The sequence below is a fragment of the Rhyacophila brunnea genome, unplaced genomic scaffold (assembly GCF_057557595.1).
Source record: "Rhyacophila brunnea isolate RB1 unplaced genomic scaffold, BYU_Rbru_1.0 scaffold_20, whole genome shotgun sequence".
Classification (NCBI taxonomy): Eukaryota; Metazoa; Arthropoda; class Insecta; order Trichoptera; family Rhyacophilidae; genus Rhyacophila; species Rhyacophila brunnea.
The window spans coordinates 21,763,989-21,779,184 of record NW_028232860.1 but is presented as its reverse complement, the minus strand read 5'-3'; the positions used below and the strand labels follow the sequence as shown (position 1 = coordinate 21,779,184).

Genomic DNA, 15,196 nt, shown 5'->3' with positions numbered 1-15,196 from the left:
CGCAGGATCTGGTCGGTGGTGAGATAAATATTAATATTATATTCGTCGACATTATCATCATCACTAGCTTCATAAAGTGCATTCAATGCATTATTTACCATCATTTCTCTTTCTTCAATCTTAGACATATCCCAGAAACTAAATAATTTGACAAAATGATAATAATAAATTTTATAAAAAATATAGTGATAATGATAACACTGTTAACAAATCATAATTTAAATTTGTAGTGTTAAGTGGCACGCGTGTCCATATGGACACGCATTAATTCATTATGCAATAACACCACATAAACAAAAATAATTCCATTTCGTAATTACATATCATGAAAGTGAACACCTTTATAATGTATTCAATGACAGAAATATTATTCTTTGAAACAATATAATCAGAAAACCACGGTTACCTTTAACATAAGTCCATCATTTTTTGATTATAAAATGAATGGCCACTTTGACACTTGATATTAATTTTATTATGTCAGCTAGATCATTCAAATGACGAACAATTGAAGCAGTGTACTTATTTCAACTGACTAACGTTTATAAACCAAATTATTATTTTAAAATAACAATTAGGCAAAGTAAACTGTACTACAATAATTGCGTATCCATATGGACACGGGTGACACTAACGTGAGCAATTGGGTCTGGCACTAAAGAGTTAATAATTAGAATATAAGTGATCCTTGTTAGATAATAATTAATTAAGAAAGTAACTCACTGACTAAATATGCACGATGTATAACATAAGTTCTTCTTTTTGTATATAAAAAAACAGTGAAAATATAAAGCCCCGTGCACCAAAAAAACTACTATTTTATTTAATTATTTTTGTGAATCCCGGGTTCTAATACATATTTAGCTAGCTACAGAACCCCGGATATCTCAGTACCTTCCTACCTACCTACTTTTTATTTGGATATGTTATTGCTTGATTTTTTTTAAATCTGTAGATTAATAATTCCTTGTAAACGGCACATTTGCGGTAGGTACAAATAAACTTTTCAAAAGCAACCTTGGTTTTCCCACAGACTAATTTTCTCTTTGACAAGAAAAAATAGTTCTTTAGTTTAACGAATTATTAACCATTCAACATGAAAGTGTAAAGTAAAACACTTAATTATTCAGGCTTGCATAATGTTGACATGTCATGGGCTTTTTATATTATATGAGTGTGGCCATGTTTGGGAAAAGGCGAGATTGACTTGTGGCTAATTTATATAGAAGAAGGTTTCCTTCAACATCTATGGTGTATCTATGTACCTACGAAACAAATAATATATCTGGATGGCTGTTGAAATAATAGTGTTCTTTATTTGTATATTTATAAACATGTTATGTATTTCACAGAGTTGCGATGCGTGATGCGATTAACTAACTACAATCCAATGAAATTATCAGAATGAAAAAAAGGAGACAACGTATCTACTTTTGTGCAAAAAAATCTTACAACAATGAAAACAATACTTGTGGCATTCATTTATTGTTGCAGTAGGTAGTAAAAAATGCAGATAATGAAGACTTATTTTATTTAAACGTTTCGTCATAAGTAGGTATATTGTATATATTTTAAGCAAGATAGAATTAGTGATGATAGCTGTTGGAATATGAGTCGTGACCAGAATATCCACCGCTGGAGGCTCCATGAGATGATAATGCTTGCGACGAATAATCAGCCGACCCTCCGTGACCAAAGCCCTGTCCAGCTCCTCCGCCTAATCCACCGAATCCTTGCCCAGCACCACCGCCAGCACCACCGCCAGCTCCTCCTCCGAATCCTCCACCAGCGTTTCCACCGGCATTGATATAAACAGGAACTCTCCTTTCCACGATGTAAGGCTGGGCAACCTGTACTGGGTATGGCCTGTCAACTGGCACTGGGTAGGGCCTTGGCACACGTACTTCCACCCTCCTAATGACTGGCACCTGGTATGGTACCCTCACTGGATAAGGGACTGGTCTATCGACGTTATAATGTACCGGTCTATCCACGGTGACTGGGTATGGCCTGGTTACTTGAACTGCGACTGGTCTGTCAACGGGGACGCGGACGGGTACTGGAACTTGTCTTTCTACAGGGACTGGGTAAGGCTGGGGAACTTGGACTGTATTGGTGATTACTTGGGGTGCTTGGGCACCTCCACCTCCACCGCCGCCTCCCAGACCGCCACCAGCGCCTAGACCTCCTCCGATTCCGCCACCAGCCCCGCCTCCGAAATCACCGCCTGCGCCGCCTCCGAAACCGTGACTTCCGGTATCAATGCTGTTGCCTCCTCCATAGCCAAGATCATGTAGACCACGTTTTTCATGCTTCTTGTCTATGGACGCACAGGCCAAGGCCATACACCCAAGAAGGGTTGCAAGAGTCTGTAAATAAAATCAAGAGTATAGGTACAGTTAGGAAATGTGTTCGTCGCATGGGGATTTACCTATGATTTATCTATGATAGCGATAATCCCTAAATAAGGGCGGCAAATAAACGAATGCATACAAATATTACTAGCCAACTGAGTATTCAGCGTGATTATGTAGATTTTGTGGTAATATATTTTTTCGGCTGTGACACTGGTAGTAGGTATCTGTTTGTTTTGACAATTTGCAGATAATATAAATGTCCAAATTTTAAACATATTTTTACATATACTAGGTACGTAATAATTTTTTAGCAAAGTTTGAGCTTAAAATAGCATGGGGTGGCAAGTCTGATTTTGCCCAGAGACTTCACTGCCTGTAAGTTTGTATTCATTAATGATTCAAGACCGTCCAACCTCTTTGGGTCGTATAGTACGGACATAAAATTAATGTCTAAATAAAACACGGTTTTTGTCGGTTTACACTTTACAGGAAGTTAGCAGCAAACAAATTTTGAAAATAGGTGATATACTGGATTATTTGTTAGCTTAGATTAGGTTTGGTTTTCATTCTTGAATTCACGAATTTTGTCAAAATTAGCCATGAAAATTGAATTAATGTTCTCTCAGAGGGTATAAGAATGTTTTTCGATAATAATCGATTTTTCAAACCCAACATATGATACCAACCACTCTAAATTTTAATAAAATTGGAGACCGTATAGAATACGGTTATCTCTTTCCGATAATAAAGCTCACCGCGAACTGTGCCACAGTGAAATGTTTTTCGCACAATTTACATGTAACTAATAAAATAACCACTGAACAGATCAAAATATAGGCACATATTTTAATCTGTATTTCTTGTTATATTATGGTATACCCGCAATAAATGATTATATAACCAAACACGCAATCAATTAACTTGGTTAATAAATAAAGTTATACTGATACAAAGACTATATTATATAAAAACGGAAAAATTACTTCAGCATTGACGTTGTTCAGTTAGAAAAATAATATACAATTAATCCAGTTACAGTTTCCCTTGAAAGGACGCTCACTATTCGTAGGAAATATTGCTTAAAATCTAAGGGTTTTAAGAAGTGTACCTGCTATACGATAATAAAAATATTATAATAGTGTAGGACCTAGGTAATTTTAACATTTAGTGCTGGTATTTTATCGGACATGTAGAATTTTGCAAGGGGGAGGAAATTCTGCTTACCGATCAATAATAATTATGAATAAAATAAGACATGAAACAGATACGTAAATACGTCGATCTGTAACTGAGAGCGGAATGCACAATCTAAGATTTCGATCCTAAGGATAAGTCGCCGAAAAGCATGACTTAACTATAGACAATCCTAAGTATAGAGTTAAGGAATCCTTAACCATAGACTACTTTTGTTATGAACACTCCCCCTTCTGTATTACCATTTACCACTGACAGCTGCTGTCAAAATAAATTCACATGTCTATAAAATAGTCCATACACTTAAATTCATTTAACAATGTATCTCAATATGGATATTGATAGTGTTAATTCATTTGGCATGTACTTGCAGAATATTATTTTACTTTTATACGCCAGCCCGCAGAAATACAAAATGCCAGGTGAAGAATGACACTTGATGCTAGTATTACCATGTTAAAAAAATATCTTGCGGTGCCTGTGGAATCATGTATAATGACTTATAACGGAAACATAAGAGTATTATAATTAAATATTAATATATATTTATAGTTATTGCATTTATAAAATGCAGTTGTCATATTTTTGTCATCGTTTAACAATTATAAAATAATTTACCTAGACTATAGGAAAGAGAATTTTTAAATATGGTATTATTTTCAATAGAAATGATCTTAATTAAGGACAATGTTTCTGCATAGTGTTTTCTGCTAAGGAAATTTTAGTTATGAAAAATGTTTCTGCATTCCGCTCTGAATCGATTACGATGAACTAACTTGCATTTAAATCCACTAGAATTTAAATTAAAATTCCATCAAGTACCTTCAGTCGATTGTATTAAATATTAACTTGTATTTATTTGAGTTATTTTTTTTTTACTAAACGTCGATTGGTTTATTTTCTATCGTTGGAGCTTTGATGTCAGTCAGCTATTAGCTGTACTTTAAACTGCCACTGAATAAAATATATAATAATAAACATATCTGATAAGAAAGAACTATCTAACCTAGGCAGGTATTAAATATAATTTGTAATTTTAGTAGTTAGTGCTCACTGTTAATATATTTATAATTATAACATACCTACATAAGATCCAGTCTACGATTACAATAATTAGATTTTAATTTATGTAAGTAGCTACGTATCAAGAGTACATTAATAGTAAAAAACAATTATTTATATAGTGACTCAACATGACTATTGAGTGTAGATGATACTTATTAAAAATATACATTTATTGGACTTTACAGATATTCAATATAAGTGTTAAAGCCATAGCTATAAACCATGGTTTTTAAGGAGGGTACTTTATGACGGTTATGCCATAAAATCTATATAAAACAAAGCGTTCTCAAATATTTAATGCGCGTTACATTTAAGTGACAGATTTTAATGCCTATTATTATGATACATAAATATTGAAATTGTTGTTTTTAATTAATAGAACGCAATTTTTTTGTAGTACTTATTCCACTTTTAATCAATAGATTAGGACCGGTTTCGTCCGCCTCAGATGGACATTTTCAACATTTTGTCCCTCTGAGGTGGACGAAACCGGTCCTAATCTATTGATTAAAAGTGGAATAAGTACTACAAAAAATTGCGTTTTATTAAATAAAAACAACAATACAATGCAGTTCCACCATGAATTGACAGTTAACAAAATAAAAGAAACTATTGAAATTAATATATTATTTAACACATGTTTAAATTTATCCCATGTTTTTCCACACTTGAGATCCGTAGCCTGTTATACCACACCCTTTATGATAAGACAGTTTCTATTCATTTTGTGTTCACTGGCATCACCGTAAGGGGATATCTGCCTATCTAATAGGTACATTATTATAAATTTACACTGTTTAGATTGTTTAAAGTGTACCTATTCAGTGTTTTTCTACCTTTGCCAATTATTAATGAGACACTTGAAACTAATTAGGATTTTACGATACACCAAAATTATTAAATAATTAAAGAGTTTCGCTTGAAATAACTCATTTTTTTTTATTAGTTTTCGAGAAAACTGATCAGGAAACACTTGTGTAGATTAAAGAAAATTCAGTAAATATTTCAAAACGTGAATGTTGTAAATACAAGAAATGCTATAATGTTCCGTTCATAACACTATATTACATCATGCCACAAGGTGGGGTTTTAGGTCTAATAATAACGTAATGATTTATAATGAAGTGGTTAGGAGGGTATCATAAAACCAATAAAATATAAACTCGTATTTTTATAGAAAAAATAAATCAGAAATCGATAATTTTCAACGAAATTGTTTTTAATGAGTAGCGTCAAAAATGTATTGTGACAAAAATATGTTGGCGGCAACTAAAGATCTACCATCGTAAGTTGGCAGCCGGTCGAATTTGAAACTAAAATTGTTTATCGAGGATAAATTTGTTATAAATGCCATTTAATTTTACAACATGTTTCTCGAATTATGGATTGCATAATATTTGTACAGAAATCTACTACCAATAATAAATTATAAATTACTATTTTTTTGTTAGTTATGGTAAAATTCTCAATGTCATACTAGCGCCCTCGCTGAAACGCCAATTTATGATGGTAGATCTATAGTAAACACTACTTAAATATTGTTTCTATAATATATATTAATTGTGATAGTATTTCGCCTCATACAATACTGGGTTTATAGCTAACGTATAATTTCAAATGATATGTCAGTACAACAGCTGTACTTATATTTAAAAATGTAATTTAAGCGATTTTGTAGAAAATGGCATATACCATAGGCATTGTGTATATCTTGGGACAATCAGTATAAGTTCTAAATTCAAAATAATATATATTTAATGTAAATATTTAAGACCATTTATTCCATTCTAAATTCAATAGCTATTTAAATTAAGAGCGTAGGACGTATAAAACTTTATAAACACCGTTGAAGGTTGCAAGACACTGGTTGCAGAACAATTTGGAAGGGTTTAACATAAGTATAAAACACATATAATAATTAATGACTACTCACCAAAGATCTCATGATATATTGTTTGAAGAAGAAGTCACAAGTGCAACTAATATCTTGGAAATGTGTTTCCTAGTTTATATACTAAGCTATCTCTCAAGCGAATGCGTTTTCACGCTAAAATAAATATAGTCATTTTATTTTGATATTAAATGCACTCAGTTTTTAGTAATTTTATACGAAATTAAGTAATTTCAATAATTACGATTCGGAAAACGATAATATCTTAATGCACTGAATAACATTATAAAAAATTGGACACGGTTAAACCAGAAATTCCGCAAATTTTGTAAAATATTATCTTAATTTATTCTATTCAACAATTTCCAGTGGCGTCTGAAGGATAATAATATGAAGGGGATGGTAAAAATGGTGAGTGGTAATGGCACGTGTCATGAAGTCGTGGGTTTCGGGTTGTTTTTCAATGAGTATTTGGACTCAGAGTATGGCCCCAATAAGTTGAGCAAGTGGTTTTTATATTCGAGGTTGTGATGGAAAAATCTTATCTTGAGAATTCTCGAGAAAAAATCAGAAAAAGCCAATTTCAAATCTAGAGAAAACATGAATGAGATTCTTGAGAAATCGAGAAGTTATCACTAGGTTAAGGTGCCTATGAAAATTTGATTTTTCGGTAAAAGAAAGAGACACTTCTGATTCTCAGAATTTCTTAAATTTGCCGGTAAGAAAAATTGTTACCGGAAGAGAAAAACAAGGTCTTGACAGTATTATTGGTCTAACTTATCAACTTTAATTATTGTAAACGAAATTTGTTTAATCTTATCAATCAAATCAAATATAATGTTTTCACAATTTTTTTTTAAAAACCATACATTATCATTCTTGACAGTAGTTGTGTAATTTATCGTGTTTCAGCGCAATATTAGAAAATCAGCTTCATCATTTTTTGCACCGCAATCCTCGGCGGGTCTGTTTCTTCCAGAAACTTTCTATATCCCGGAAGATGCAGTGGGGACGCTTTCCAATTGCTTTGAAGTGGTGCAGTCTAACCATCTCAGTTTAGTCCACTCAAGTATAGCTCGATTTTTTTAAATACACTTATTTTAATAACAGAATATGTAAGTACTTATATTATGACGAATTACGCATATTTTTCATCACGTACCCAGCGTTCCCTAATGCCGGGTACTCATTAGCCGTAACTGTGACCGTTGTGGATACAGTAACCAGTATGGACGCCTAGTTCGCGAGCTTAAGAACGTACTTCATTGTAACGGCAAATGATTGTCAACAGTAGGTGCAAAGAAATTTAGCACTCGTCGCCAATCGGAGAACGATAGTCGAGGTGTGCGCACGTCGATTTGTTTTGTCATGGCGTCGGATGAATGTATTCTTAAATCATGTAAAGATGACTAAAAACTTTACGTATATACTTGAAAAAAAAAACATGTCAATGAATATACTATTATTATTAGTAATATAACGATAAACATAACATTACATGGACGCATGTTGAATTTTTATGACAAATTATATTTCGTTCGGCACGCGTCATTTGCACAATCCGCGCATCGCCTAGCCACGATCTTTTGAGACCATGCCTCAACTGAAGTATAACCTTAATAAATAATTATTTCGCATCTAATGTTGGTTACAGTATTTGGAACGGTTTCAGTTACGGGTCGCTAATGAGTATCCGGCTTTATATAGGTATGTATTTTCCTAGTGAACTCATAAACAAATACCCATGTCATTGATATGCAGATAGGTACATTTCAATTTTAAAGATTCACAATGAGTAATACAAAGCTCGATACTAGTATCCCCCTTTCGACGAAATTGTCGTACCAGCACTGCCTAATCGGACAGCTCTGTTCTGGTTGCGAATTTTCATAATGTATAATATTTTTTTAGTTTTTTTTTAAAGTTGTTCATATGGATCATCCCGATAAGGAGGAGGTTGAAATAGAAAGTGCTAGTGCAGCCTGAAGATCATATAAAACCACCAGCAAATCTGCAATCATTATCAGTCGCTTCAGGTAGCGACATCAGCCACACTTCAAACAACCAAAACATGGCGTTTAAGGTGAGTTTGAAATCCGATTCATAAACGATAATTGAAAATCGAACGTGCAGTCATAGTAATTAATAAAAATCATTCGACATATTTGAAGTTTTCGAAAATAAAGTTGTAATACTTATTTATAAAAATATGCAGAAAGAAATATTACGATTATTATTATAAATGAATCTCTATTCTTGTATATTAAAATATATTATTATTGTAGTGTAGTATATTGTCCGAAAATTAGGAAAATTTGCCGATACAATTGGGCGTATTCAGAAATGGCAAAAAAGCTTTCAAAGCTAATGAGTAATGACATTTTCGTTGATAAGCACTTTGCCGAAACGATAATTAATATATCTATATTATGAATTTTAAACATATTAAGTAGTATTTATTTGGGCTAGGTATAATATTTAACTCAAAAAGATAATGTTGCACTTAGATTAAATATTGATTTAAAAAAATGATAATTATTTATTATATTTTAATCTTTTATTAATTTTTTATAACAATTTGTAACCGTAAGACAGTGTACAATGTATTAGGTATAATGTAACTCAGAGTTAAGTTATTGAGTTAACTAGACCTGTTGTAAATTCAGGTTTTTGCTTAATGTCTTTTGTATGACTCACAAAATGGATTAGACATGTAAATGATTATTGCATTACCTGTTACATTCTTTTTTATGTACCTATGTCATTTATACTAATTTCTAATATTTTTATTTCCAGATTGTGTTTGGAGTTATTGCCCTTGTGGTATTAGCTGGGGCCACTGAAAAGAAGGTGGAAAAACGTGGACTCGAAAGCGCTGAATACAGCGGACATGGTGCCGACTCTGCCGACCTTTCCGGGCATGGAGGCTTTGGATCAGGCTCAGACTATGGCGGCTCTGGAATTGGTGGTGGCGGTGGAGATGGCGGCGCTGGATTCGGTGGTGGTGCTGGATTCGGTGGCGGTGCTGGAATCGGTGGTGGGGGTGGCGGTGGCGGTGGAAACCAAGTCATCACTAATACCGTTCAAGTACCAGTACCACAGCCCTACCCCGTCACAGTCGACAGACAAGTTCCAGTTCCAGTCCAGGTTCCAGTCAATCGACCTTACACCGTAGAAGTACCAAGAGCTTACACTATCACCAGAGAACGCGCAGTGCCAGTTTACGTCAACAGACCAGTACCTTACACCGTCAGAGTTCCAGTTCGAGTACCAGTTGTGCAAAGAGTGGAAATTCCAGTCCCAAGGCCCTACCCAGTTCCAGTCGACAGGCCATACACCGTTAATGTGCCCCAAGCTATTGTCATTCAGAGACAAGTGCCAGTTATCATCAATCAGGGAGGTGGAGGCGGAGGCGGAGGAGGCAACGCTCTCGGAGGTGGCAATGCTTTTGGAGGCGGAGCTGGTGGATTTGACGGAGGATTCGGTGGACAAGGGGGCGGCTATGGTGGAGGCTACGGAGGACACGGAATCTCTTCCGGCTCATACTCATCAGGCGAATCAGATTATTCATCCCACGGATCGTCTTCTAGTGATTATTCTGGACACTCCGGTGCTGTCTCTTCTCAGAAGTTCACAATTCACCATTAATTTCGACCCCTCGTTCTAGCGAAAACCAAACGCAATCTATTCGTCACATCTGAAAAGATTGAAATATATCTCAAAGTTGCATGTTTTATTGAGAGCTCTGGGATTATTTTAATATTCTTCAATTGTTTTAAAGAAGTCTTCTCTGAATTACTACCATGTCCTAATCAATAAATTTCTTCTTCACCCTGTGCTACCTGTTGTCTGATCTAGTATGAAACGATTGGTTGCATGTTATGTTAAACATAATTAGATTTTGAGTTGCAGCAAGTGACGTCTTCTGAGAGCTCATAATATTTTTTATCTTTCCATTTGTGTATTGAATTGATCTCATACTATTATTGCAATTAATAAAATGTTCTTCGATTGACTAACAAACCAAACGAATCTTATTATTTTAAATACATACAATCCCAAAAAAGTATCCATTATATCTAGATTCAGAACAGTAACCAGATTGAAACAAATGGCTATTGATTAATTGCCAAAAGTCTGCCTAGTGAAAATGATTATTTATCTTTTTTGTAGTTTCCATTACATTAATCTAATTCCATATTAGATGAACAGAAAATAATTTAATACACATAAAATATTGATGAATCACATAAGATATCGACCATGTCCGATCCTAATAGGATCATACTATGGGTCTCTACAAGTGGAAGTTTGTATTAACAGATTTTGTTTTTACGACAAATGTATGTCAGCCACTCGCTCAACCTATTAGGTCCATTCATACTCTGGACTCATACACAAATTGAAAAAACAATATGTCGTCTCTGTTCTGGCAGAACACACTAACTGGAGAATACTAGTTTTGAGTAATTTGACTTTGAAGTTGTTAAAATGTTTGAAATGGTCTATCATGTGAGTTTATTTAAAGTAATCGTAAAAAGTATGACTTTAAAATAAAGACTGTTTATTTATTGAAGGTTTCAAGACGGTAAAGTTTGAAATAAGGAACATTTTGGTATAACTAACTCAATATATCATTTTTTTGAATTAGTGTCTTCTGCCAGAATAGTGACGATGTGTAGTTGCCAGATTTTGAACTTTATTATTAATCAGGACCGGCTCCAATCGCTTAGAAAGATATTGTCATAATACCTATGTTTTTTTATCGTTAAAAAGTTTCTAACATTACTATTTTTCGTAAGCAGCATTCTAAAACAGTAGAAAATAAGATTTTTAACTTAGTTTTGGCAAGAGTGATCGTTGGAGGCTTTCGTTTTATTATTACATATTATTTTATTGGTATGTTTATCTTTAAAATCTAATTTAATGAGTGTTAGTATCTGTGAATTAAGAAATATTTTTAGTCAGAAAACGATTCAGATTTTTTGGTGTACAATCAACAATTTAAATTTATTATCACTACATTGTCTCTATCAGACATCGGCTGGTCAGTTCCATTCCCCAAAAAGACTCTTTATTTATGTAGATTGTAGATACAACTTTGTGGATATAAAAAATCACTAAAGGATAAAATAAATAATTTCAAGATAAAAAGAACTTATTATATTCAACGCTTTTAAATTTTCTGTTGAATCATATAAACTTCACTTCACTAGCTTAAACGATCAAAAAAAATGTACTTGATAGAAATAATACTGAAATGTCATATTGATTTCGATAGTAACGCACGTATATATTAATATTAATAATTTCGTTGCTAGGACCCACTTAGCAACCAATAATAGTTTTACTTTTTACGGATTTCTTCCGAAATAACTTTTCATACAAAACAGAATTAACTGAAAATGAAATCAATTCTACTTAAAGATGGTTAAACTATTAAAAAATGCATTGGCATCGTGTTCTGATATATTCTAAAAGTTTCAAATGTCTAGCTAGTCGGGGAGTTAGTTAAAAATCGATTGGATTGGACCGGACAAACATCCACCGGACAAATAAGAATACGAGCTAAGAAAAACGTTGTAAAAATGAAGATATCCACCAGCGAACAAAACTCAGACATCAATTAATTATCGCATCGCAAGATTTGGGGGCTGTTAATAAAAGAGATGACCGGTGGATTCTAGAATTGAGAATCGACAACACTGTTGATTGAATATGAGTAATATTAACAAGTCTTCTACGATAATTATTTTATTGACTGAAGTGGGACGTGTCCTGCCGATATCAAGTTGGGCAATTTTATGCATAATTCACAAAATATGTTTCGTGAAAATAACCAGAACTAAAAATGAATTCGTTGTAATTAGTGTAGGTATTTACCTTTACATTTCCTTATATTTGAAATAATTCATTTAATTCGAAGTAAAGATTTAGATCCGGGTCTTTGGCATAGCATATTAAACGAACATCACTCACCGTGACATTTTACCATATCCTCGGGTGACCATAATAACTCTTTGTTACCAAAACGGGACATGCATCTACATGCAGGCGGTTTATTGTTATTTTCCATGTTATGGGTGCACGACGATTTTTTTCTCGCGGAAGTAAGTTAATTTAAAAATACTCAGCAATGGTTTTGGAGAGATGATTTTTGATAAAATAAAAAAAATCAAACAAATCGACAAGGCATTCAATTTGTGTGTTATAATTTTATCTGTTTTTAAAAATATTTTTTATAATATTTATATACTTATAAGGTTATATACTATTTAGCTACGGCCACGATGGCAGAGCGGTTATCGCGTAAGTTTATAATGTCATGGGTCCCGAGATCAAATCCCGGGTCTGGCCACATTCACATGTTGTTTTTCAATGTGTGTTTGGATCAGAGTTGTTCAAGTGGCAAACACCCATTTCTCGTAAAAACAAGAAATCTGTTAAAAATACGTTAAAATCTGTATAAAGATATGCATTTGATAATATATTTTGCTAGATTCGTGTGGAGGAATTATATGCTAGCTAGAAATGAAAATTATTTTAAAAAAACTTTCTAAAATAGCCTTATTTAACAGATCAATCGATACTTATTTATTTTAATAATGACATTGTCACCATGATAATAATGTATTTAATTTGTAAATGAAGATTTTCGATTGCATATTTCGTGAAAACTATTATCATAATATTATATTATAATTCAATATGCAATAATCAGATCTACAAACGGTTTACCATATTCGATTTGTAATATGAACAATAACTAACGCTACCATCGAAGTTTGCAGTTTCGTATCACAGCCTGATTATAGTAGGCCTTGGACTGGATTCGTGTAAATGACTTCACAGCAAAGATAGAGTAACTATCCCATTAAAAACTGGACGTATGGTCAACATAACCATACCGAATATTAAAAAAAACATTATTTATTACCGAAACTAATAAATCTGATCATAATGCATGTAGTAGGTAATTATTTACAAAGGCAATTAAAATAATAAATTTACGGTGAGTTTTAAGTTTGAACACAACTACATAAGTACTAGCGTTTGCAGGTTCCTAATCCCGGCATTTCAAGATCCCCGCCTTTGATTACAAGGTAAAAAGTGTTATAATATTAATTTTGACCACAATCAATATATTTTCGTCAATTTAAGAAGTCGTAATGTTTAAAGAAAGCGGTGAGTTTATAAGAACTTATGGGTCCTCTATAAAATACCTACTAGGTTCGAGTTGTGAAGTTTAGTTTGTTGTATGTTTTTTTTTAACGTTAAACAACGTCTTTTAGTAGGTTCGACAATCGGTCGTAAGCCGCTTGGTAATGATAAGTGAAAGATAAGCTGATTGCATATAACTTTTTAAGAAATACACATACCGAGACAGTTTATATTTATTTATTTATTTTAAAAAGACACGTTGATTACATAACAAATTATTAATGCAGGATGTTCACAACATGACATTTAGAATAAAAAGTACAAGTAATCAGTTAGAGAAAAAACAAGGTAGAGTACAAAAAACAAAGCAAAAAATAGTTTTATACAAAAGAAATAAAATGAAAAAACAAGAATAATTAAAAAAAATACAAATTAAACAATGAAATAGAAAAAACAGAATATACAATGCATCGCTAAAAATATCTACATCTCTAGGGAGTGCATTGACCAGCCGCACAGCCCTCGCTATTGGCTATTGCCTGGTGAGCCTGACATGAGGAAACAGCTTTCACCCAAAGCATACAAATTCAACTTCTCTAAAATATCGGGATTGGAAACTATACCACGTGAGAGTAAGGAAAAATGCTTTAAGAGTAGAAGTGACCTACGAGCTTCAAAAGAATGAAAGGCGAGCATGCCTTGAAGTCAGAAAATACTCGTTTTAGAAGATGTCAAAAGTAAAATAATTATATACTTTAAAATAAAGACGTTGAAGAATTTTTTTCTGAATACGCTCTAAAACAAGCTTATAGGAAACGTCATAAGGACTCCAGATAATGGACCCATATTCAAGAATTCTTCGTACTAACGACACATATAGTGTACGTAAAACAGTTGGATTCTTGAATGGCTTGACTTGTTGTATGACGAATCACGCAATGCCGTAGAAGTGATGTGTGAGCGAGATGATAAGCGTGAGTCAAACAATATGCCAAGATCTTTAATTTATGATTAACGCTTCAGTAATCTATTTGACATATTATAGTTGAATATAATTGGAGATCTTGATTTTTAAAAGCTAATACACACACATTTGTCAGTATTAAATTCGAGTTTATTTTTTTTCTACCAAATTTCAATTGAATTAAAATTATTTTGTAATATGTGACAATCTAATTCACTGCAAATTGACGCATATAATTTAAATCCTCTGCAAAGAGTAAAAACTGGATTCCATTTATAACGTTGACAATGTCATTAATGAATATAAGGAACATAATTGGGCCAAGATTTGATCCTTGGGGAACACCTGAATAAGTTTGAAAGACGTCAGATCTACACCCCATACTCCACAAATTGACAGCCATGCGAAAAGTAAGATTTGAAAAAGTTCATAAAATTTATAGATCCACATACTGCACTTAATTTGTTAATGAGAATATCATGTTCTACCCGGTCAAAAGGCTTTGACATATCATCTGTATAAATTGCGTCCACTTGACAATTTACGTTCAGCGAATGAGATATG

General features: G+C 33.1%; 2 protein-coding genes across 2 annotated transcripts; one reads left to right on the top strand and one right to left on the bottom strand.

Moving 5' to 3' along the window:
* Positions 1-1,291: 1,291 nt before the first annotated feature.
* On the bottom strand, positions 1,292-6,600 carry LOC147071402 (uncharacterized). Its single transcript, XM_085948220.1, has 2 exons — positions 6,550-6,600; positions 1,292-2,369 (listed from the first exon to the last, which is right to left on the bottom strand). The coding sequence occupies exons 1-2, from the start codon at positions 6,559-6,561 to the stop codon at positions 1,587-1,589; spliced, it is 795 nt and encodes a 264-aa protein (XP_085804346.1). The 5' UTR covers positions 6,562-6,600; the 3' UTR covers positions 1,292-1,586.
* Positions 6,601-8,578: 1,978 nt separating this feature from the next.
* Positions 8,579-10,155, top strand: LOC147071401 (uncharacterized). The gene is made up of 2 exons (XM_085948580.1): positions 8,579-8,590; positions 9,304-10,155. The coding sequence occupies exons 1-2, from the start codon at positions 8,579-8,581 to the stop codon at positions 10,153-10,155; spliced, it is 864 nt and encodes a 287-aa protein (XP_085804706.1).
* Positions 10,156-15,196: the final 5,041 nt, after the last annotated feature.